This window comes from Thermobia domestica, chromosome 10 (genome assembly GCF_964235325.1).
Source record: "Thermobia domestica chromosome 10, izTheDome1.hap1.1, whole genome shotgun sequence".
Classification (NCBI taxonomy): Eukaryota; Metazoa; Arthropoda; class Insecta; order Zygentoma; family Lepismatidae; genus Thermobia; species Thermobia domestica.
In genome coordinates, this window is record NC_137463.1 from 194,509,975 (window position 1) to 194,533,014 (window position 23,040).

Genomic DNA, 23,040 nt, shown 5'->3' on the forward strand with positions numbered 1-23,040 from the left:
ATACTCCAATAGCCATTCTCACACGCGGTTATTTTCAAAAAGACGGTGCGCTCTCACACTAGCTCACACTAGTTCGTAGTTACCTGGACAGGATAATTGGTTGACGATGGATTGGCCAGAGCGGTTCACTACCATGGACGCCAAGATCAGCAGATCTCAGTCTGTGTGATTTTGGGTCATGGGAGATGCTAAAGCGTCCGTACACAACAAAACTGCAAGATATCCTTCAACAAAGAATTTCTGCAGTGATACGTTCTTTACCGCGAGACATGTTCAAATATTATGTGCTCAATGGTCGACAGAATATTGGCAGGTTGAAGAGGTGTATTGAATGTCTAGTATTTCAAACTTTTTACTAATAGTGGTAATATTTTTTTGCCCGATCCTATATATATATATTTTAGGTTTGAATTGAGTTTTTGTGTTTAATGTCCATTTGGTAAGCACCAAGGTTATTAAGAACAGAGTCTTTTATAAGGTGGGTTCTGAAGTTCGACTAAGGCTTGAATTCGGTGCAGTAAGCGAGTGCAGAGTCCATCATGCAAGGTGCTCACCGCATAGGCCGTTCCCCATTTCACTAGTTCGCCTTCAAAGGGACTCGGAGCATCTATCTTTTGGAACCAACCACAGCTGTCTGGGAACATCAAATAAATGTCTTTATACACTATGTAAGTATTGCACACAGTTTGTCCCAATAGTGTCCTGATCATCCCAATCCCAATTCATCTAATTTTGTAAGCTATTTGTATTGAAAAAAAAATAAATGAAATCTTTAGGTTTTGCCAGCTAGGCTAAAGGAAACGGTGATGATGAGAAATGAATGAAATAGTGGAATGAAACGGGAGAACCCCGAGAATACACACGCACACGGTGTTTGCCCACCACAAAGTTCACTTGGAACAAGCTGGGATCGAACCGTAGGCTTCATGCACCAGAGATGAACGCTCTACCACTGAGCTATCGCGGCCCCTATTTGTATTGAGTAGCAGGGACGTACCCACGGGGGTAGGATCAACCAGGAACGGACTCACCTCAAAACTTACTAACTGAACATACATTTGTAATTTCTCAATAAATCTGTAATTGTTTAACAGAGAAATGATTGATGTAGGATGAAAATTTGATATTACACTTCATCTGTACTTTTTCTCTTATAAAACCATTCTAGTTCTAAATTTTTTTCTAAAAATATAGATGGAAATGTTTTACAATTACTTATCGTCTTTTCGCATACCCGGTCAATACTACGTAGACGTAGTGGCACGTAGTATTGGATCTTCCCCTAAAGCTTGGATCCCCCCCCCAACAAAAATTTCTGGGTGCGCTTCTGTTGAATAGTGTCCATGAATGTTCAAATCGCTCACAATTTAAAACGAAAAACTCCATAGTGTATAAAGGCCTTTAAACTCGGCGCTTAACAATGGAATGTCTTAAAATATTTTACCTGTCAATCACCTGAAGTGAACGGTTAACTACATCAATTTAGCGTGTTTGAGCATTACTGTTCGACAATATTGTTCAATGACTTTGTGCAGATCAGCAATATACAATAATAATGTTAAGAACAAAGGCCAATTGGATCCTGGAACATATCCGGGAAATGTTTTGCAAACGCAAAGTTAATACAATATGATGGAACGTTATAAGGATCTGATCCCTAAAACGACATGCTGTTACGAGGAAAAGATGTAATAAATAACGTCACTCAAATTTTTATGTACACTTTCTTGTAGCCATTAACACGTAACTAATTGCCTGATATAGCAAACTTCTTATTCTTCTGTGCATCAGAATCACAATTAACTTTCCAAAAAACGAGGGAGGAGAAAGATGTTATATGTTTCTCCAGCAAAAGAAACGACCTTGACGATTTCATGTGTAAAGTATTCTCATTGGATCTCATTAAACATATCGTGTCATCTTCCACCCATATAGCAGGTGCTGTTTTTTAATGTTCTTTTTTTCTTCTTTTTTTCTTACGACTTCTTTTTTTTATCTTCGTGACGGGAATTGTGTAGGAAATATTCCCAGTTTCTGAACAGACTTAAGCGAGCATAAACTCGTACTGGAAGGCGTTTGGTGTCCCTTAACGACCCTGGGAGGGCATATAAAATTGTTTTTCTTCTTATTTCTGATATAAATTAGAAGTTTTACTTTTTTCCCTTCGTTATCAGAGTAAGTGAGGACACCGCATAGGAAACATGGATATAAAGGTAGGTCTACAATTACATGATATACGTACTTTATATATAAATCTATAAAAATCAAGCGTAACTTTGTGTGTAATAACATCACACCAAAATGGATCAACCGTTTTTTTTGTCGAAAATTTTATATCAAGGCAAACCTGGACTCAGGGCAAGTCACTATCATTTTCCATTGTCATGACAAATTGTTGGGCAGGTTAAAACCACAATGATGACTTTACTTTTTCAAACACATTGGTGTAGGTTTGAGTTACACCACTTTTGCTTACAAACAAAACAGCTGTTCTCTTTGTCATTAGAATTTCCACTGCCGTTTGTGGTCAGTTTAATGAAACTCTGACTTATATTTTCTGTTAATAGATTTAACCTGTCTATTTGATCACCAAAGTCCACATAGAAGTCTCATAGGAGCAGAAAGTGGCCTCATGCACGAATTTCTAAATTATTATAGTGATGTAAAAAATTATTATTCTTATAGTCGATTTAGCACGTTGTTATGTTTATACTGTACGCATTCTTGGCAGAAGCGGCACTTCAGATTTTGCTAGGGAGGGGCAAGATTGTCCATTGACATAACAGTGTCGCATTGTTTCTATTAGTATACAATTTATTACAGATCACGTGTTTCTCAAAATCAAAGGGACCAATTGCTCTCATGCCCTCCCTAAATCACCCCTGCTTCTTGGTTTGTGGCTGAGAGCTCACCTCTGGTGTTGAGAGTTCCCTAGTTTGATCCCCGGTCACGCGAGTTTATGGTGGACAACATTTGTCTGTGGATTTACTCCTGTCTCCTCCCAAAATCTCTGTCCACCAATTCTATCATAATCATTAATTTCTTTATTCATTCGTTTTCTTTAGCCTATAGGGCATAAATATGGGGTATGAAATAAGAAGCTTAATTTTGTTTCTTATATCTTTTGTTTATTTTCATAGTTTTTAGTTATTCAGAAGTGCCCGCTGCGAAGCGAAGTTAGAACTGGAAGTTCACAATACTTTCAATAACTTTCTGTCTTGTCTGAGTAATTTGCCCGAAACTATGTTCTAGGACAGTGTTTCTCAAAGTATGGGTCGCGGGCCGTTTCTTTGGTAGGTCGCGAAATGTTTTTCCTTTTAATTGTGAAAATTTTATTTTGATGCAGAAACATATGTTGTAAAGTAAGTACCATTCAGGAAGTGAAATTTGTTAATGAGGTAAAGAATAAGTGGTTATTCAGAGCCCTGCCCTGTTGTACAGTCAATAGAGATGCTGGGTGTTAGGATGGAAAGAGAATGGATGAGTCAAAATCTGTCACGGGGTAGGGCATTACGTTGAGAATAGTGTGAGCTCTGTGTTAACTTTATATGGAAAAATTAGAATTATAATTTACAAAATTGAAATACCACCATTACGTAGAATGACAATGTGTATTTGAATAAAAGTAGGTGGGCCACAAAGTACTTTTTAATATTTAATGTGGGTCGCGGTAACAACAAGTTTGAGAACCACTGCTCTAGGACATATAGGGTCTACAGTATCAAACGAATCTAAGATAGCGCTCCTGAGCCAGTGATACGGGTGATTGGTTATTTTCCCTCGTGGTTCAAAGGAATGTGCTGTAAACTGGAAGTTAGGAAACTGAATTAAGAATTACAACAATGTTATTCATCCATGATTGATTTCACGCTCTTTAACAAGACAATCCCTGTACGAAGAAAAGGCATTACATTTTTCTTCTTGAAGAGATAGGCCATAGAGTTCAGTATAGACATGGCCCGCCAAAACTTCATGGAACCCCAGACAAATTTCATAGGCTTCCAGTGTTTCAAACTCTGAATTCAAGTAAAAATTCTAATATTGCTAAATTCCGTATTATAAATGGCCTAAACGTAAGATAGCTTTTTCACATTATCTCCGTTCTGAGCGGCTCCCCACTGCAGAAATAACAACAGATCCGATATACGAGTATGTGTTTAATTTTAATATTTCTTTATTTTTGAAAAAGTGAAATCTTTAAATTTTACGTCCCATGGTTATGCCAGCTAGGTTAAAGGAGACGGTGATGATGAGAAATGAATGAAATAGTAGTATGAAGAAAGTTGGAGAAAACGATAGAACACCGAGAAAACCCCCACACACGGTGTTTTTCCACAACAAAGCTCGCTTCGTGCGAACTGGGTCGAACCAAGGACCTCATGCGCCAGAAATGAACGCTGTACCATTGAGCCACCACGGCCCTTATTTTTTTTTAGTGCGCACGGCTATTCAAATCTGAGTTGAATTTTTATTTGTTAATCTGTGCTTTGTGTTGTTCGTTTGTTAGTCTCTGCTTCTAATGGACGTTCAAAAACACTTTAATCTTTAGCTAAACTCTAAAATATAGGCTATGCATATATATAAATATAATATGAAATTGTACTATATAACTTATATGATTAATGAAGAATCCTCACTATTCCTTAGAAGTAAATGAACGACCCATGTGTTTTGGTTTCTTGAATTAGAGTTTAACGTTTCGCTTTAGTGCCGAAGCTAAATAAAAACAATGAAATGAAATCTATCAGTTTCACATCCTACGATTATCCCCGTTAAACTAAGAGAGTTGAATGATTAAAGCAAGTGAATAATGTTGAAACATTTGGTAAAATAAGAATGTGGAAGGAAACTTGAATATCCTGAGAAAGCCTACAGACACGATGTTGTCCACCACAAACTTACTTCATATCGGGATGGAACCAGGGACCCCACGTACTAGAGGTAAGCTCTCCACAATTTTTGTTATATATATATATATATATATATATATATATATATATATATATATATATATATATATATATATATATATATATATATATATATATAAAGAAGGATCAACTGATCATTCCTCAGTTTGCTGAGCATCCAAGTTTTTCTCGTACAACTTTTTCTTTTTTCTTTTTTAAATCCTTACGAAAGTAGTTACGAATACAACTTCGAACATATCTAGGACAGTTTAAATTCCAAAGGCTCTCCTATCGGGACCACGTACACCAAAAGGCGCACGCGCTAACCACTAGAACAGTGGGGATGGCACTGAGTCACTGTGCCCCCTGGCAGGGGCGGATCCGGGACCGACTTCTGGGAGGGCGGTGGGTTGTCATACTGCTACTTTTAAGGGCTCCAAACTTTGGGATGGGTTTTATTTATATATATAAAATAAGAAAGTTTCCTCTTCTGGAGGGGGGGGGGCGATTGCCCCGATCACCCCCCCTGGATCCGCCCCTGCCCCCTGGACACTAAATGAGACTGGTTCATAAGTTAATGTGGAACCCGAACCACGTAAGCTTCCAGCAGTTATGGAATTCTGATCTGCTGAAGTGATATATGCCGACGATATAGCCACTAGTGAGCAGAGCTGCATTCTGTTTGAAATGTTGCCGTCTTCTTCAGTTTAGAGCAGCAGCTTTCAACCTCGAGGCACAAGCTATGACAGAAATAAACTGTGAAATTACATATATAGCACCACATATGAACTGACCGTCTACAATTTACCAAACTTTACTTATGTTACAAGTTTAACATTTTGTTTTTGTCATAAAAAGGAGGAGAGATGTGAAGTATACCGGATTTACAAAGGGGTGGCAGGTAAATAATGTTTGGGTTCCCTAGTGTAGAGGCTATACGGCATGTCTTTGGTGCACGAAGTTCGGTTTCAGCTTCCAGTTGGAATGAATCAAGCGCAATATATTCTCTCAGATTGCACTTGAAAGTGTAAATTTGGTCCTGAATAAGCTTTGCATCAAACGAAAGACCGTAAATGTAATAATCAATCAACCATAGAAAAGTTGATATTATACAATATCTTAAACTTACGCTTTGAAACCTACGTTACATCAACTATTTATACATAACGTTTGAAAATCGAAATATTCTGAATTAGATAGTCTGTATCGTATCTTAATGTTGCAGGGAGGTCTTTGCTACGCAGGTCCATTTCTTCTATGTTCTACAGCTGACCTACCAGCGATATGATAACTATTCTTTTCATATGTTACTTATTCATTAGGAGAGAACTAAGAACTGAATTGCTATCAACTATTTTATATATTTTTATGTCAACCTGTTTTCAGATGTTATATCGGAAAAGAATTTTGTTCTTCAAGACTACATGCTATTCAGTCACCAGCAAAAATTGTTACCTTCTCATGCAGTGATACTTATACAGGTAGTTCAGTTTAACGTCTCACAATTATGCAATTTAGGCTATGGAAGACGGATGAATAAGACAAGTGAATGATGATGGAAGAATCGATGGAATGATAATGTGAGAGGCAAAGGGAACACTTCGAGAAAAACCACGGATACAATGCTCTCCACCACAAACTTACTTGGCCAGGGACTTAACCAGGAACCTTACAGCTCAGAGATGACGAGAAGAACCCTAACAGAAGTAGTGTGACGTAGGTATTGGCTCGCTCACTTTTCGCACGGGGGTTTCAAATGATACCACGGAATAGCACACATATATCTTTACCCGGAGTGGCAGACGACATCTAAGTATAGACCACACCTCAAAAACCGAAAATAGACTTGACCGTGTCGTTGATCTTTCCCCGCTGCCCCTGTTTTAGGGTTCTTCTCGTCATCTGTAAGCTGTACGTACCAGAGGTAAGCCTTCTACTGCTGATCCCCCCCCCCCAAAGTCATATTAAAAAAAATAACAGTGAGGTAGTCGATACCCATCCAGCATAATTGATATTCTTTACGTAAGCTAATGTTTAACATAGTCAGCAACGTCATAAATAAGGCTAAGTATGTAGCAATTTCTCAGTGTACACAACGTTAAGAAGTTTGGTTTGCTTTTTGGTAAACCACACTTTTTAACAGGTTAAATTCACCCAGTTTAGCAATAAATATAGCATTTTACCTCAATTTAAATGAACTAGACTTTAAGAGGAATGAGTAGATCTATCTACAAAAAGAAAATATTTAAGTCTTTTGATTTGTCAGGACGAGGATATTTTGGTTTAATTTTAGCGTCGTATTCCACGGAGGAAGACAAGTATTCCACAAGTAGTCCACAAGTAATCAGAGTGGACTATATCCTAAGTATTTTACTAGATCGTTAATCTCAACAGCGCTGTGGGTAGTTAATCTAGCAAGAATTATATTCATAATTATTTCCATAGAAATACGTAAGAAACTGACTTTTAATTACTCATATCTTGGGATCATCAGAATGAATCACCTCCATCAATGAACACGGTTTCTAAGTTTCAACCCTCTGTAGCCTGGTCAAAATTGAAAGTGATCCTTAGATGTTGATTTTTTTTTTTTTTTTTTTTTGGTCTTCCGGACACACAAACAGGGATAGCAAACACAAAAGAGTTTTTGATAATCCAAACTCCATAAAAATACGTTGCCCAAACTATTTTAACGTATATGTTGCCTAACAACCAATTTGCCGTCATTTATCCAACAGTTTCGACTCGAACCGATTATAGCTTTATTTCTTTCATAAGAGGATTTCGTTAGCAAATGCTCGGAAAATCCACCAATTACATCACTGGAGCAACTGACTAATGCTTCTAGCGTATTAGAACAATTTCACTCTAACTTAGAAAATAGACATGTCTTCTCTTTAAATTACTGACAAATATAATGTATTAACTCTTTTTATTTCAAAATAATTGGAACAGATAATTACACTAACAGCCACGCTATATCATTGACGAGTGAATAAATGACATCAAGTTCTCGTAACAAAGTAAGCACTGAGGTTCGAGTCCTCCATCGCAGTGATGATTTCAGACGGTTTTTTATTCGGATAAGGAAAGTTTGATTAAACAGGAGGTGAAAATAGTACTGCGAAAATACTGTTAACTCAGGTTGATTCCGACCGAATTCGTGTCTTTAGATGGATATCCCCCGAAATCATTATTACTCCACGATACTTCCATTCTTAATATTGTTCTTTATGAACTATTTACCTTCTTTATACTATAATAAAGTAAATGAAGTGAAATGAAATCTTCCAGTTTAACGTCCCGCGATTTTGCCTGTAGGCTAAGCTAAACGGATGATTAAGGCAAATGAATGATCATGGAAAAATTGATGGAATGAGAATGTAGAAGTTACAGGAATACCTCGAGAAAAACCCACGGACACGATGTTATCCACCACAAAATTACTTTGCCGTAATCGAACCAGGGATCCGTACACCAAAGGTAAGCACTCTACCACTTAGCCACCTAGTCCCCTTATAGTATAAAAAAGAAACACAATGCATCCGTAATTTAGATATGAAAGTTAGTATCCTAACTATATATATATAAAACTACATGAGCTGACATAAATTATTGAGCACTTCCTGTAGGGCTACGATGATTAAAGGCATGATTGTAGCTTTTCGGGACAAACCGACTGGAAAATTGCCAACACTTAATATTTTTAATTTTTATGGGGTCTAAAGGGGGATGAAGAATTCCCCTTGCTATTTAAATGGGCGTTTTCTTGGGATACAAAATCCTATCTTTTAGATAGTTGAAATAGGAAAAGAAACTATGGAATTGTGGGTTCAAGGAGTGCGAGGCTGTAGGCCGAGCAAAGACAGTGTGTGTGTGGGGGGGGGGGGGCGAAGCCCCCGGATGGGCAGATTTAGGAAATATGAAGAGCGTGTGTCACGAAATTCACTGTTGATGCAAAGACCGATAGATAAGAAATGCGAGGCCGTGGGCCGAGCAGACTCGGGGGTCTGGGGGCGTAGCTCGCAGCTAGCCAAAGGTTAGTCTATAATATAGCCAACTGGTTTTTCGAGTCTGTCCATATACTTTAGCTCAGTAATTTCCAGTTTTGCACTGTTCCCTTCTGAAAGACAGAGAATAGAAACTGATAGTTCTATCACTTTTGAGGGAGCACAATGGTTCAGTTGTAGAGAGATCATCTGTGGTTTGAATGCCCCTGATTTGATCCCAGGTCATCTGAGTATGTGGTGAATAATACCGTGTCTGTGAGTTTTCTTCTGGGTCTATCGTCTCATTCCACTTTATAATACTAGTAACTCTTCCATAATTATTCCTTCATTAATCATCTTTCTTCTTTAAGTTACAGTCCATAACTTTGGGACATAAAGCTGAGAGGTTTTACTTCATTTTTACCCCTTAGAGTTACCTATGTGATAAGATTTGAGACAGTCTCATTTCGAAAGCGATGTCTCACTTGGAAAGTGTATCTGCCTCTATTGGGAAAGGCCTGTCTCGTCTAGTCACGAAAATTATGTCTCATCTTGTCTCGTTAGTAACTCCACTACTCCTCGTACCTAGGGCAATACCGTATCTTCTGCCAGCATAACCAGACTTCACACTATTTCACGAACACTCATATTGTATCAAGGCAATTTAATTCGTTGTCCTTTCTTCAAAGATTAAGTAATAGTTGTTTATTGTAATGCTGACAAGAGAAAGATGAAAATATTTGTGTACAAAGAAATATTCATTATAAGTTATATAAATTACTTGAAATTAAGGTACGTACGCACAAACACGTAATCAGAGGCGAACGTAAAATTTTATCAAAGGGGATTCCAGCACTAAATTCCATATCCTTTCAGGATACACATGAATTTTATATTATATGCTAGTATATGTATACGATGTTAATATAGTTTATGTTTGTTTTCCATAATCTCTTTCTCAAGTACGGGGTAAAACCCGAAACCTCCTTGCATACGCCACTATGCGTACTAAATTTTTAATAAGTCATTATATGCATTTTAACATTAGTTTAAGTAACAATTACATAAAATGTTAAATATACGTTAAGCTAAATTATTATTAAATTTTGGTTAATAGCAGTACAGACCTAAGGTCCAAGAGTGGGAGTTATATATGGACATTTTGGGAGTTATCAACTGCTAATGTGGGCCCTACTCTGAATTGGATGCTTTGCCGAGCATTTGCCAACTAACTCAATCGCTAACGTGGGCCTTATGTTGAATTGGATACTTTGCTGAGCATTTGCCAACTACCTCAACGGCCAACGTGGATCCTATTTGAATTGGATGCTTTGCCGAGCATTTGGCAACTAACTCAATCGCCAACTTAACCCGTAAGAAAGAAACAAATTATAATTTATGAGGTCGAAACTGTTGGATAAATGATTGAAAATTGTTGGTTGGCCAACTTAAACTTTACACTACATTGGCCCAACGTATTTTTCAACTTTATTTTGCACTTACCAATTTGTCAATCATGGGCCATTAGCCTACATTGGGACTATCAAGTATGTTACTAAGGAACTATAAATTGGTAAAATAATAATTTCCCTCAACGATTCAGTAATTTTAACGATCAATTACGAAACCAACAGTAAGTCACTATTATCCAGACAATAGTAAATTGTAGTTAAACTGTAGACAATCATAGATTACGGATCCCATAATTTTGAATAGTATACTTCTATATTGAAGATTTTTGATTAACTGATTGATATATTTTTTGTCCTTCCATATCAGGAAGCAGAGTTGCCGATTTCTGAGTTGCTCTGTTACTCGAATAGCCCTCAGATTTTTTGTAAGATCCTCAGAACTCATACAGAAAAAGACAAGAGGAAAGAAAACAAAGGAACGGGAAGAAAATAAGTGAGTTTCGTTTCACATTAGCGAGACTACGGTAGACTTCCAAAGCATTATATATATATATATATATATATATATATATATATATATATATATATATATATATATATATATATATATATATATACAGTGGCGGATCCAAGGGGGGGACTATATGGGCCCGCCTTGACGCTCAGGTATACACTGGATAAAATGGGCTTCAATCCTGCTTTACACTGGATGAAACGGCAATATATGTTTTAGCCCCTCCCTTGATCATATCCTAGATCCGCCCCTATATATATATATGCTTGGGTCAGTTGGAGTTTTATTAGTAATCTTGAATTTTCCAAAGCTACAATGAATAATTTATATGCTAATTTAATACTCAAACTTGGAGTAGTAGATCTATAACTAATGCTTGAAATATCGCTGGTTGAAATACATCTAATACTACTACTATAACTACATCTACTTCTACTGGTAATAAGGTCCAAGAGAATCTGCCCCTTGATTCGCTAACCTTTACTGGTTTAATTCAATGGTGATAAAAGTTGAAACCAAAATCATTTTATTACACATATTTAAATTTCCATAATTAACTGCTGAGCAACACTATTATCTTTACTTTACAAATGATAAACTAAGTCGGTAGTTACATCTGAGACTCAGCAAGTATTGTGTAGTAACAGAAGGCTAATAATTATTCTAGCCACTCAAAAATCCAAAAGGATCAAACAATATTAAAGTAAATATTTAAAATATATAAAAAATAATGTTTAAAATATTAATAGACATTGTTGGGATTTAGGGAATGATATGGCCGTTTTCATTAACGTAGAAAATATATTTTTTAAAAGAGTAAATATCCTCAATTGATAATATACTCTTACTCTAGATCTATGTTACAAAATGCTATACAACTTGCTCTGACATCAAAATTAATATCTTTAAAACAGCAAGCAGTAAAAATTAAACATAATTGTACTACTATATTTAATTTGAACGACTTCTGGTTTGAATAGAGGGTTAAGAGAGGAGACAGATCCTATTCCTGGAATGTTAAATCGATTGCCAAAAGCCACTTCTGACCACTTCTGGATGTTTCTTACCGTTTTTACTCTATTAAAATTAGCATTGAAATTGGATGTAATAGTAAATTTGAATATTTCCGTTTTGGTACCGTGTTGTGGGTTGTGATGATGTGTTCTCTTGAGATATTCAATCGATTTCAGAAAACTGTTTGTCGTCATCTATTACCATTTTTGTTCTATGCCGATAAATGTTGAAAATGAAAATGCTTAATTTGAACCACTTTCAGTTGGAATAAAGGTTTAGAGGAGAAGACGTAATATATTCATGGGAAACTGAATCGACTGCAAAATATCGCATCTCGATATATCCTACAGTGTTTGTTCTATGGAAATCAATATTAACACAAGAAGCAGTACTAAATTTGAACCACTTTTGGTTTTGGTAGTGTTGTAGATACCCGTGTTACGTTGTCTTGTTTAAAAAAAGCACTTCTCGCTATCTGTTACCGTTTCCGTCCTATGGCGATATACGTTGGTACCGGAAACGGCTAATTAGAATCATTTTCGGTTTGAATAGTGTTATCAGAGGAGATGTAACCTAATCTTGGATCGCTGAATTGATTTAAAGATCCATTTCTCGATGTCTCTTACCATTTTAATTCTGGTATCTGATGACAGACGGACGGATAAAGCCATTCTGTAAGAAAGTATTCCAAAACTTATGCATAACATAGTTTTGAAGTCTAAAAAGAAGGAAATTCTAGTTTTTCCCGATATTTCTTAAATAATAGTAGTTCTCGATTTTGCCATAGAGCAGCGAGAGAATATTAAAGGGCAAACATTTTGATGAAACGATCCAGTTTGATGCATGAAAATTAGAAAAAGAACAACTAATATTTCTACTAAAGAGAAGCCTTTGATTTCAATTTGCTGAATTATGTACATTATCATTACACAAAAGCATGCACTTAAATGTTCTATTTAACTAAATTTACTTTCTTTCCTTTTAAAATCTATAAACCCAAAAGTTAACGTTCTGAATGGCGTAAGAATCTCCCTAATTTCACCACCGGGAAAGTTTTCTATTGTGAGAAAAGAAAAGAAAAATACCGAACAAAAGATCACATTTTTATATTTTTAAAAAGTAACATAAAACTGCACTTTCATTAGCGTCGATTTTCAAAATTTTTCGGAAAAGGAACCTGCTACTATCTGAGAAAAATTTACAGGAAAAATAATTTTAGTTTGATCTTAAGTCGAGTATACCACCCTTAAAAATGCTGTATTTATAGCCATAATGATTAAGATCTTCATAAAGTTAACCCGAACAGCGGAATATAACACTAATTATAAAATATTTTTGAGTATACGAGTATTAAGAGGCGGGATATATGTAATTATTTTGCTGAGTTGATTTTAGTTTAGCGTCCCGTTCAGCAGCGAGGCTATATGAGACGTGGACCTACTGATTAACGTGGAATCCGAACCACACGAGCTCCCGCCGGGAATCGAACCCGGGATTCCCACGCCAAAGGCGTGTTTGGTACATTTATTCCTAATCTGCTCCGTAGAAGTATTTTCTGGTAAAAAACCTATATAACGTTACGGGAATTAAAGAATCACTTTTGCTTCTAGAATGTAAGAAATTAATATGTGTAAAGTGCGCTGCATTGAAGAACTGTCTATAGTTTATATATACTGTATTCATGTTGCCTTTGTTGCTAAATTATATTCTGTTTGACATGGAAAAAATACTTGTGGAATTTATAGATGTAACTAGCCTTTGTTTAGCTAGGGGTTCATCTCCCAGACCCCCGTGTTTGCTCGGCCTACAGCCTCGAGTCTCTCATGTATCAGTCTTTCCATCAAGAGTGAATTTTGTGGATTTGTTCTTAACTTTTCCTGAATATGGTCCAGCTGGGGGCTTCTTTCCCTGACATCCACGTTTACTCGGCCGATGGCCTCGCACTTCTTAAACCCATAATTCTACCAAATTTCAAGTTTCTTTTCCTATTTCAACTAGCTAAAAGATAAAATTTTGTATCCCAAGAAAACGCCCATTTAAATAACATGGGGATTTCTTCAAACCCTTTTAAACCCCTTAAAAACTAAAAATGTTCACTTTTAGAAATTTTTGTGTGGGTTAGTCCCAGAAGGCTAGAATCGTGCCAAATTTCATTACCCTAATCCTGCCGGTAGTGCCTAAACATTTTGGGTTGTAAAAGATGATCCATATAAATAATATGGGAAAGATTTTTCAGTTTCCCATACAACCACTCTAAAGTTGGAAATTTTTATTCTTAGTAATTTACTTTGGTAACGCTACAGAAAACGTATAAGCATACCGAATTTCAAAATTTAATTACAATTCCAAGTACCTAAAATATGAGATTATAGATCCGAAAAAGGACCTTTAAATAACATGGGGTTTATTCATCCCCCCTTTAGACCTCCTGAAAATAAAGTTTCTTTTGCAAAAAGCATTCACTTTTGGCAATTTTCCTGTAGGTTAGTCCCGGAAAGCTACAATCATGCCAAATTTCAATATTTCACATCAAACCGGAAGTACTTGTTACTTTATGTCAGTTCATGTAGTTTTATATATAGTTAAGATTACAATCTCATTTCCATTTAATAGTAAATGTTAATGATAGTACGGTTCATGTGGGTTGGTGGTGATGCTTATCAAATATTACAGTGTTCTAGCGAACATAGCGGAACAGTGGTTGTTAAGTATTAGGAATTAGGGTTATCCACAGATAAAGTATTGCTATTATGTAAGATTTATTTTCATTAACATGGAATCATCTATTTTGCGAGAACAATTTCAGTATATAAATTCAAAGAACATATGAAAAATTTAATAATATTGTAATACACTAGCAGAATGGCTACACAGTAAAAAATGGTTGTGTTAATTCAACTCAAATTTAACACAGGGTAGTGGTTCCAGCGTGACTACCACTATGCGGTGTTAATTCAACACAGACCCCACGGTGTTAGCGTTTAACACAGGCAGTGTGTTACGTTTTCAACACACAACCAGTGTTGAGCGGTGTTAAATTCGGATATGTGTTAGTGTTTTCCGTGTTGATTCGACACCATGTCAGGGTCGCTAGTGTGGGGAAAGTATTGAGTGTTACTTATGGCGGTGTTGCACCAACACGAAGAAAGTAACACAGTGTGTGGTGTGTTAATTATTTTGTGTTAATATTACACCATGTCAAGTATTAATATAGCACAGTCCCTGTGTTATTAATGAAATATTTATTTATGTAATATAACCAAATTGCTTGAATTGTTTTTGAAAAAAAATCGTCTGAAGAAACTCATCCCCAATAATAAACTATTCCTCGTACATTTTTCAAGTCAAAAGAATTACGCCATATTATCATGTTTTTAATGAAATATTTATTAATTTAATATGAATAAAATAACATGAATCGCTTTTAGGAAATCGTTCAGAAAAAAAAAATCACTCCCAGAAATAACTACCTCCCGTACATTTTTCAGGATAAATAAATTATAACTAGGGCCGGGAAGTTGAGAAAAAATCTCTTTTTCACAAATGCCCCCAAGACGAGGCTTAACATAATATATGCTCATTTTGGGTCATTGTAGGTCAGAAAATGGTGGATTTTATTTGTTCTTTTTTTTTGTTGTTGTTGTTGCCTTTTTCTACTTTTTTTTGTTTATTGGTCTTTTTTAAGCTTTTCGTAGGTCTTAACGTCTTTTTTGCACATGATCTTTTGACAATAAATTTACTTGGCCATTAACTCGAATCACCACCACCTCTTAAATATCTTTTCTTTTGTAAAGAAAATTCAATAGGTAAGATATTCTTCAACGACTGGATTGATAAGACCAGATCTGCAACAATCACAAGTCAGATAAGGAGGCGTAACAATGTTCTCTAGCATAAAGAGGGGGGCTGAAGGTGGGGAAGTTTTCTTATTTTAGTTTGTACTTCAGTTTGTAGAAGGACAGACCATTAACCTATCAGAAGCTTGTATTTCTTGATCATTATATTCATTAAATATGTAATTCTAATTAAATTGGGTCTTATTTATACGCCCTTTTTTTATCAGTTTTTAGGTCCTTTTTTAAGAGGTCTTTTTATAGGTCCTTTTTAGGCAATTTTTAGGTCTTCAACTTCCGAGCCCTAGTTATAACATATTGTCATGTTAGAAATATTTATTCATGAATTATGAAAGAAAAATCACCTGAGTTTGTTTTTGAGGAAACCGTCCGAAAAAAAAACTCAATCCAAGAATACTCTTCCCTTTCTTGTTTTTTTTATGTGGGCACAATGGCTCAGTGGTAGAGCCCTTACCCCTGTGTGGAGGGGTCCTGATTTGATACCTGGCCAACTACGTTTATGGTGGGCAACATCGTGTCGGTGGGTTTTTCGGGGCACTACCATTTCAATACCACTTTCTAATTTCACTAGTTCTGCCATTATCATTCACTTTCTTTAACAATCGTCTCCATTAGTCTAAAGAGCACAATCGCTGAACATTAAAACGAATGTTTCAAAATTTCATTTCGATTTTCTTTTTTTTTTTTTTTTTTTTTTTTTTTACCAGAGAAATGAGATACTACATGATGAGGTTGATTTTGGAAAACTGATTTCTGAAATATAAACAAAATCGTTAGAGTTGTTTTTGATAAAATAGCATTTTTTTTTTTTTTAGTTTTGCCCTTAAGAGACCTAATCACTGCGAAATTAAAATACTGCTGATTTTACAGTAATTATGTGACATCTTCAAATAGATAAGAGATAATCGAAATGTGGAACAAGAGCGCCCTAGACAATGTTATTTTGCATGAGGTGGCGTTATCACGAGTCACCTAGTATCTTTCCGTTTGCAGCAATTTAGAAACTCGAAACTAAATGCCGATTTTCTAAATGGCTGGAAATTAAAAGCAGATAAGTGGGTAGTGATAACGGTATCTCATGTAATATAATATTGTCTAGGGCGCTCTTGTTCCACATTTCGATTATCTTTTATCCATTTGAAGATATCACATAATTACTGTAAAATTAGCGGTATTTTAATTTCGCAGTGATGGGGCCTCTTAAGTAAAGTACTCTTACTTTTAGGAGTAGGTAGAAAATTCGAAATAGTCCCATTGATGATCACATAAAAACTTTAAAATTTGGTCTCGAAATGTTAAACGGTTTGGTCTCTGGGTGAGTGTACACCGCGAAGAGACGAAACGACAAACAGACGGACAGATGGCGGAAAAAATTACTTTTTCGGAATCTATTAGCCATGAAAATTGTAAATCCGTTGAAATCTCAAATTCAATATTTTTTCAGTACCACCATACTTTGTTCTCCACTTTCGACGCTCAAAAGTAATGAAATACTATAACGCTGCTCAACCCAAACGCTAAATTCAATAAGAGATACGGACCACCGTACTAAACTTTCTCACTCCAATTAATTAAATTAAATCATGTAGTGCTGCAGTTATTAATGAAAACAGTTTCTTGCGGAGAACGAACAAAATTGTAAGTCATTTTCGGAAAACTTCACCTAAAGAAAACTTATCCCCAAAAGTAACTAGTCCTTGTAAAGTTTTCTATAAGAAATAACTTTCTAAAATTTGATTGAGATACGTTGAAATGATATGGCCTCTAGCTGAGTGTACAACAGGACGAATGAAGGAACACGAACAGATGAAAAGCAATGATGTTAGAGCCTCAAGTTAAAATTTCATTCAGGAATGCTCAAAAATTTTCTTTTAAAGATAAAATTTCCCTAAGTTTAGTTTCTATGTGTGTATGTATGTATGTATGTATGTATGTATGTATGTATGTATGTATGTATGTATGTATGTATGTATGTATGTGTTTGTGTGTGTATGTACGTATGTGTGTATGTATGTATGTATGTATGCATGTATGTATGTGTGTATGTATGTGTGTATGTATGTATGTATGTATGTATGTATGTATGTATGTATGTATGTATGTATGTATGTATGTATCTATCTATCTATCTATCTATCTATCTATCATTGTTTAAAGAAAGAATTATTGCGCATCTATGAATTACTATACTGTGTTCATATCTGCACAACATGTATTTGTGTTTCTGATCTTGTGTTATTACTTCAATATTATCTTGTATAATAACATCCTCAAGCCAGGCAGCGGAACGCTTGTGGGAAAAAAGTTTATCAGTTTGTGTGTGAGTTTCTTAAAAGAATTCCACTGTCTTTCGTCATATTGCCGTAGTGCTTAGTAACATAACATTTGTTGTAAAACTTAATTTAACTATATTTTATCTCATATTCCTAAAATCAACCGTCTTTTTCTCCTTGAAAAATTCTTTGCTAAATTTCCCAAACTAGCATCACTGGTGAAGAGACGGACAGGTTTCGAAAAATCACTTTTTCGGTATCTATGGATTGTGATCCATACATGTAAATTCGATGAAATCTGGAATTATTATTATTATTATTATTATTTTAATGACTGTTCTGTCTTCTCTCCATTCGTCACTCGAAGAAAATTCATTTCAGAAGGCTCATTTGGGAAAATATAGCATTTAAATGTAGACTCACATACTGTACATGTAGATATTAGATATATACTGGTTAGTGAAAAGGTATATCTACTTTCCCACATATTTTTATATTTGTTCTTTGGTTAATAACCTTAAAACAATTTTTAATACTGATTTTGTTGAAACATAGAGAATTGATTTTTCTCTGCATCAGAGTAAACTGAATAGAATAAATATTCTTGATAGGAATAATACCAAATGTAAGGAATTAAAAGTGACCTCTGTTATCCTTCTGTGAAAGTTCTTCATCCTTGACTATAGAAACATCATTGTATTTTATACCGGATAAATATTTACTGACATGTGCAGACAATTGTTTGTACAATGAAACAATAATAAAACAGTTTATGTACCGTACATATATTACTCTAATTCTAATTCTTATTTCATACTTCAAATCTTTTTGTATTATTTCCCATTAAGCCTTCTTAAAACACAGGGGAAAATACCTGGAATCTGTCTCTGTTCTACTGTCTTATCTAGTTATGTTAGAGTAAGGCATTTGTCCCCAATCGTTTGTCGCGACACACAAGTGTGTCACATATTTCCATAGAGTGTGTATCGAAATTTTAGAATTTAAACATCAAGAAACATATGACAGGCTCGGACGAACATAATGATATGTCACATTTTTTAACTACCAAGTAAAGTGGAAAAGAATGTTGACCATTCTTATGTAATTCAATGCAATGACACATACCAGAGAAGCTTACCAAAGAAGTTTTCTTTTTCATCTGCAGATATATTTCCGAAATGAAACTTCCTACATACTCTTCTGTGGATCGATCACAACCCATTCCACCTAATAACTCAATTTCACCAGATGTGGCGTATATCATTATGTTCGCCCGAGCCATTCGTTTAATAATTAGTTAAAACAACTGTGAGACAGACTATATATATCTCTTCAACACCTTGAGCAGCAGCAACAATGCTCAGTGCTAACATAGTTACAGACACTTATAGTATCACACTATTATAATTTATATTATTATTATTAATAATAAGAAGAAAAAAGTGCCGCGATGTCCTGGGCGTACGGTAAAGTGAGCCATTAATCAAAAAAGGTTGTTATTCACTGGGGTAAGAAACTTAAAGTTCCCTTTGGGCAGAAGACTCTATATGCACATGATAAAAATTGTATCTTCTTATTAGTTTCTTCTTTCTTTTTTAAAACGTTTCCTTCTTTCTTTCTTTCTTTCTTCCTTTCTTCGCTTTTCGACTGAGTCGTTGCAAGTCATGGCTCACAAGGTACATTCGCGAAGTGTCCCCTCGGGATTCGTGTAAAATTGATTCAAATGCAACGGCCCATACCGGTAATTTGCATATTTATGGGCCTTCGTATATCCGGAATTCAATCATACACTACTATAACGCTCGGACACAAAATTGCTTTTAGTTTCTTTAGTTGTAACCATACATGAATGTGGGTATATGCAAAACAAATTGGAACAAGTACTGCTTCTCTGACACATGTTACCCACCCCAATCACCATCTTGAATCCGCCATATTGGATTCAAGTTTCGTTTTTTCAAATAAGAATAGGTGCAAGTGATACATTAAGTTCATGTACAATTTTCTCGGAAATTCACTATTATAGTGAATTTTACCATAACTTGTACCATTTGGAAGATATTGCATGTTAAATCCCTCCAATAGACATTGCAAAGTAATATCAGTTACGCATACGCTTTTGATGTTGACAAATCAAAACAATTTCTAACTGGAAAAATACTATAGGTATAAACAAACTCCTTATACAACATTGGTGTCATAATCTTATTACATTTCTGTGAGTGATTGTTATTACTTCCATATATACTATAACAAGGAAGTATTGCATTAGGATCAAAATGCCTAATGTAAATCCAAATACGACCAGATTTGGACGAAGATCTACCATTTCTGTATTGGCATCTGTGTGTCTCCATGTATGTGCTTTCAGAGAATTCGTCAACGATAAATCACGTAAAAGATTACATATACAGACGGGGTCCTGCATAACATTTTATTTGTTTTGATATTCGTGAAGTGCCTGACATTTAACCAGCGCCGTAATTTAGATCTTTTCCTGGGAGAAACACTAATACGTGTGTTTGGGACCCCTAGAAAAAGTTATTTTTCTAATTCTTGGGCCCCCTCTTTCCATCTTTCTCTCATTCTTTATGGAGTCCCGGAGCCTGTAGGCCCTCCCGCACGGCAAGGTCTGCGGGCCAATAGTTACGCTCCTGGGCCTGTTCCATACATGACAAATTAATTGAGGGGAAAATATTCACAAATCTCAAAGCCATATGAATAATTTTTTTTAGGGCTCCTAAGAGTAGACATTCTTTTACTGAAATGCCCACAACTAATTTTTGTTTTACTTATCTTCTGTTTTTCTTTATGTAATGAAGTGAACGTGTTTGATGCTTCATTTACCTAGGTATAATTTCATGTTCGTATCGTATATGGAGTAAGAACATTTTGTCTTAAAGTGGACCCCCCTCGAACGGAGGGGGCAGTTGTTGGCCACTGCCCCTCACAAGTTACGGCCTGCATTTAACATGCAATACCTGGCAAACGGTACATGTTATGATAAAATTCACTCTATCAGTGAATTTTCGAGAAAAATGTACATGAATTTGATGTATCACTTGCACCTATTGTTATTTGAAAAAAACGAAAGTTGAATCCAATATGGCGGATTCAAGATGGTGTTTGGGGTGGGTAACATGTGTGAGAGAAGCAGCACTTAATCCAATTTGTTTTTCATATACCCACATTCATGTATGGGTATAACAAGTGGCGTATTTACGATTTTGTTTCGGGAGGGGCTTTGCTAACTTTCGGGGGGGGGGCTTTGCCTGAAAATGTGAAAATTCTGCAAGATATTTCATATACTTTACTACAGTAAGTAAGATTTCGGGGGGCTTAAGCCCGGAAGCCCCCCCTTAAATACGCCACTGGTTACAACTAAAGAAACTAAAAGCAATTTTGTGTCCGAGCGTTATAGTAGTGTATTATTGAATTCCGGATATATGAAGGCCCATAAATATGCAAATTACGGTATGGGCCGCTAAAATTAGTCCAATACACATTGGGGCGCGGAGAACTTCGCATCTGAATCAAATTTACACGAATCCCGAGGGACATTTCGCGAATGTACCTTGTCAGTAATTTGCTAACCAATGACATTGAGGAAGCATTGGAAGAGACGGGCGCGCTTACCCATTTTTCGTTCTTGAAGGCCGCCCTCACAGTCTCACTCACTATAATTTCGATACATGAGGATACGGAAAATTCAAGATGAGGACATCAATGAAATTTGAGGATGAGTGAGTGTGAATGTGAGGAAATCGATTGAGAGTTAGAGTGAGTAAGGATGAGAATATCAAAATATTCGAAGTTGAAGCTAGTGAGCGTGTGTGAGTGACGACGGTATCATGAATAAAATTTGTGAATGAGGACGTAAGTAGGAGTAGGTATGAATGTGAGGAAGTTGATTGAGGGTGAATGTGAGTGAGGGTGAGTGAATGAGTATTATTTGAGGGTGAGGGCTAGGTGAGGGAGTTGGATGAGGGTGAGGGTGAGGGAGAGGGAGAGAGTGAGTGTGAGGGAGTTGGGTGCGGGTAAGGTTATGAATAATATTTGAGTGTTGTTGAGAAAGTCTACTGTTGAATTATTTGACAGAGTGTTTCATGAGTTTGGTCAATATTTTCTTAGTATCTTTTTGGTAAAGCGAAGTTCAATATTCTGATATCTTTTTTTTTTTTTTAATGTTTTATATAGTTCGTCTTCTATTACTTTTCAATGATCATATTGCACATATACACTTGAGAAGCTACGTTTCTGATATTTGTTTTCAAGGAATGAAAGTTATATATTGGAAATAAGTGTTTAGAAGTATCTGAATCAGTTAATGCAAAAAGGGTTTTAGTCAAACAAACTGAGTTCTGAGAAAAATAAACAAGCCATTGCAGTTTTGAAATTTTAAAATCAAAATGAATCATTTATTTTTTCATGTAGATAAAAATGACATTAATTCAATGCTGTATAGAAAAACCATGTTTATGCTCATTGCAAAAACAAAACAAAAAAAAAAAAAAAAAACGCTGGGGACTGAAACTCTTCTTGCAGGAAAATTATAGACGAAGCCCTGTATGCATGTAATTTTATTTAGTTATTATTTTTTGCTCTTTTTTAAACACAAAACTGTGTTATGACATTCTTTTGCCAGGTTCCAGACATTGCAGATGCACCAACCTAATGAGACAAAATCAATAGCTATTGCCGCTAACATATAAAACAAATATAATTCTCCGTGCAGAAAGGGCTTCAGTCACTGACTCAAGCCCATGTTGACTAGAATAATCGAAGTTGTCATCTGTTTATAAAATGTTAGACCGTTGAAACTGAATTTCTTTATGCAGAAACATAACTGTACCCAATAGAAACAAAAATCCTATGTTAACTCAATTTCGCCATTGGGGCCGCGGTGGCTCAGTGGCAGAGCGTTCACCTCTGGTGCTTGGGGTGCCGGGTTCGATCCCAGCCCCCGCCAAGTGAACTTTGTGGTGGACAAACCCCGTGTGCATGGGTTTTCTCGGAGTTCTCCCGTTTCCTCCCACTTTCTTCATTCCACCATTTCATTCATTTCTCATAATCA

General features: G+C 35.8%; 1 protein-coding gene across 1 annotated transcript in view; it reads left to right on the forward strand.

Annotated features, from left to right (window-relative positions):
• The first annotated feature begins 2,017 nt into the window (after positions 1-2,017).
• LOC145662133 (uncharacterized) overlaps positions 2,018-23,040 on the forward strand; it is a 50,939-nt gene continuing 29,916 nt past the window's right edge. Inside the window, exon 1 of the mRNA XM_081727468.1 lies at positions 2,018-2,213. Within this exon, the coding sequence (XP_081583594.1) occupies positions 2,202-2,213 (12 nt within the window). The 5' untranslated portion in view covers positions 2,018-2,201. The remainder of the gene's footprint in view (positions 2,214-23,040) is intronic.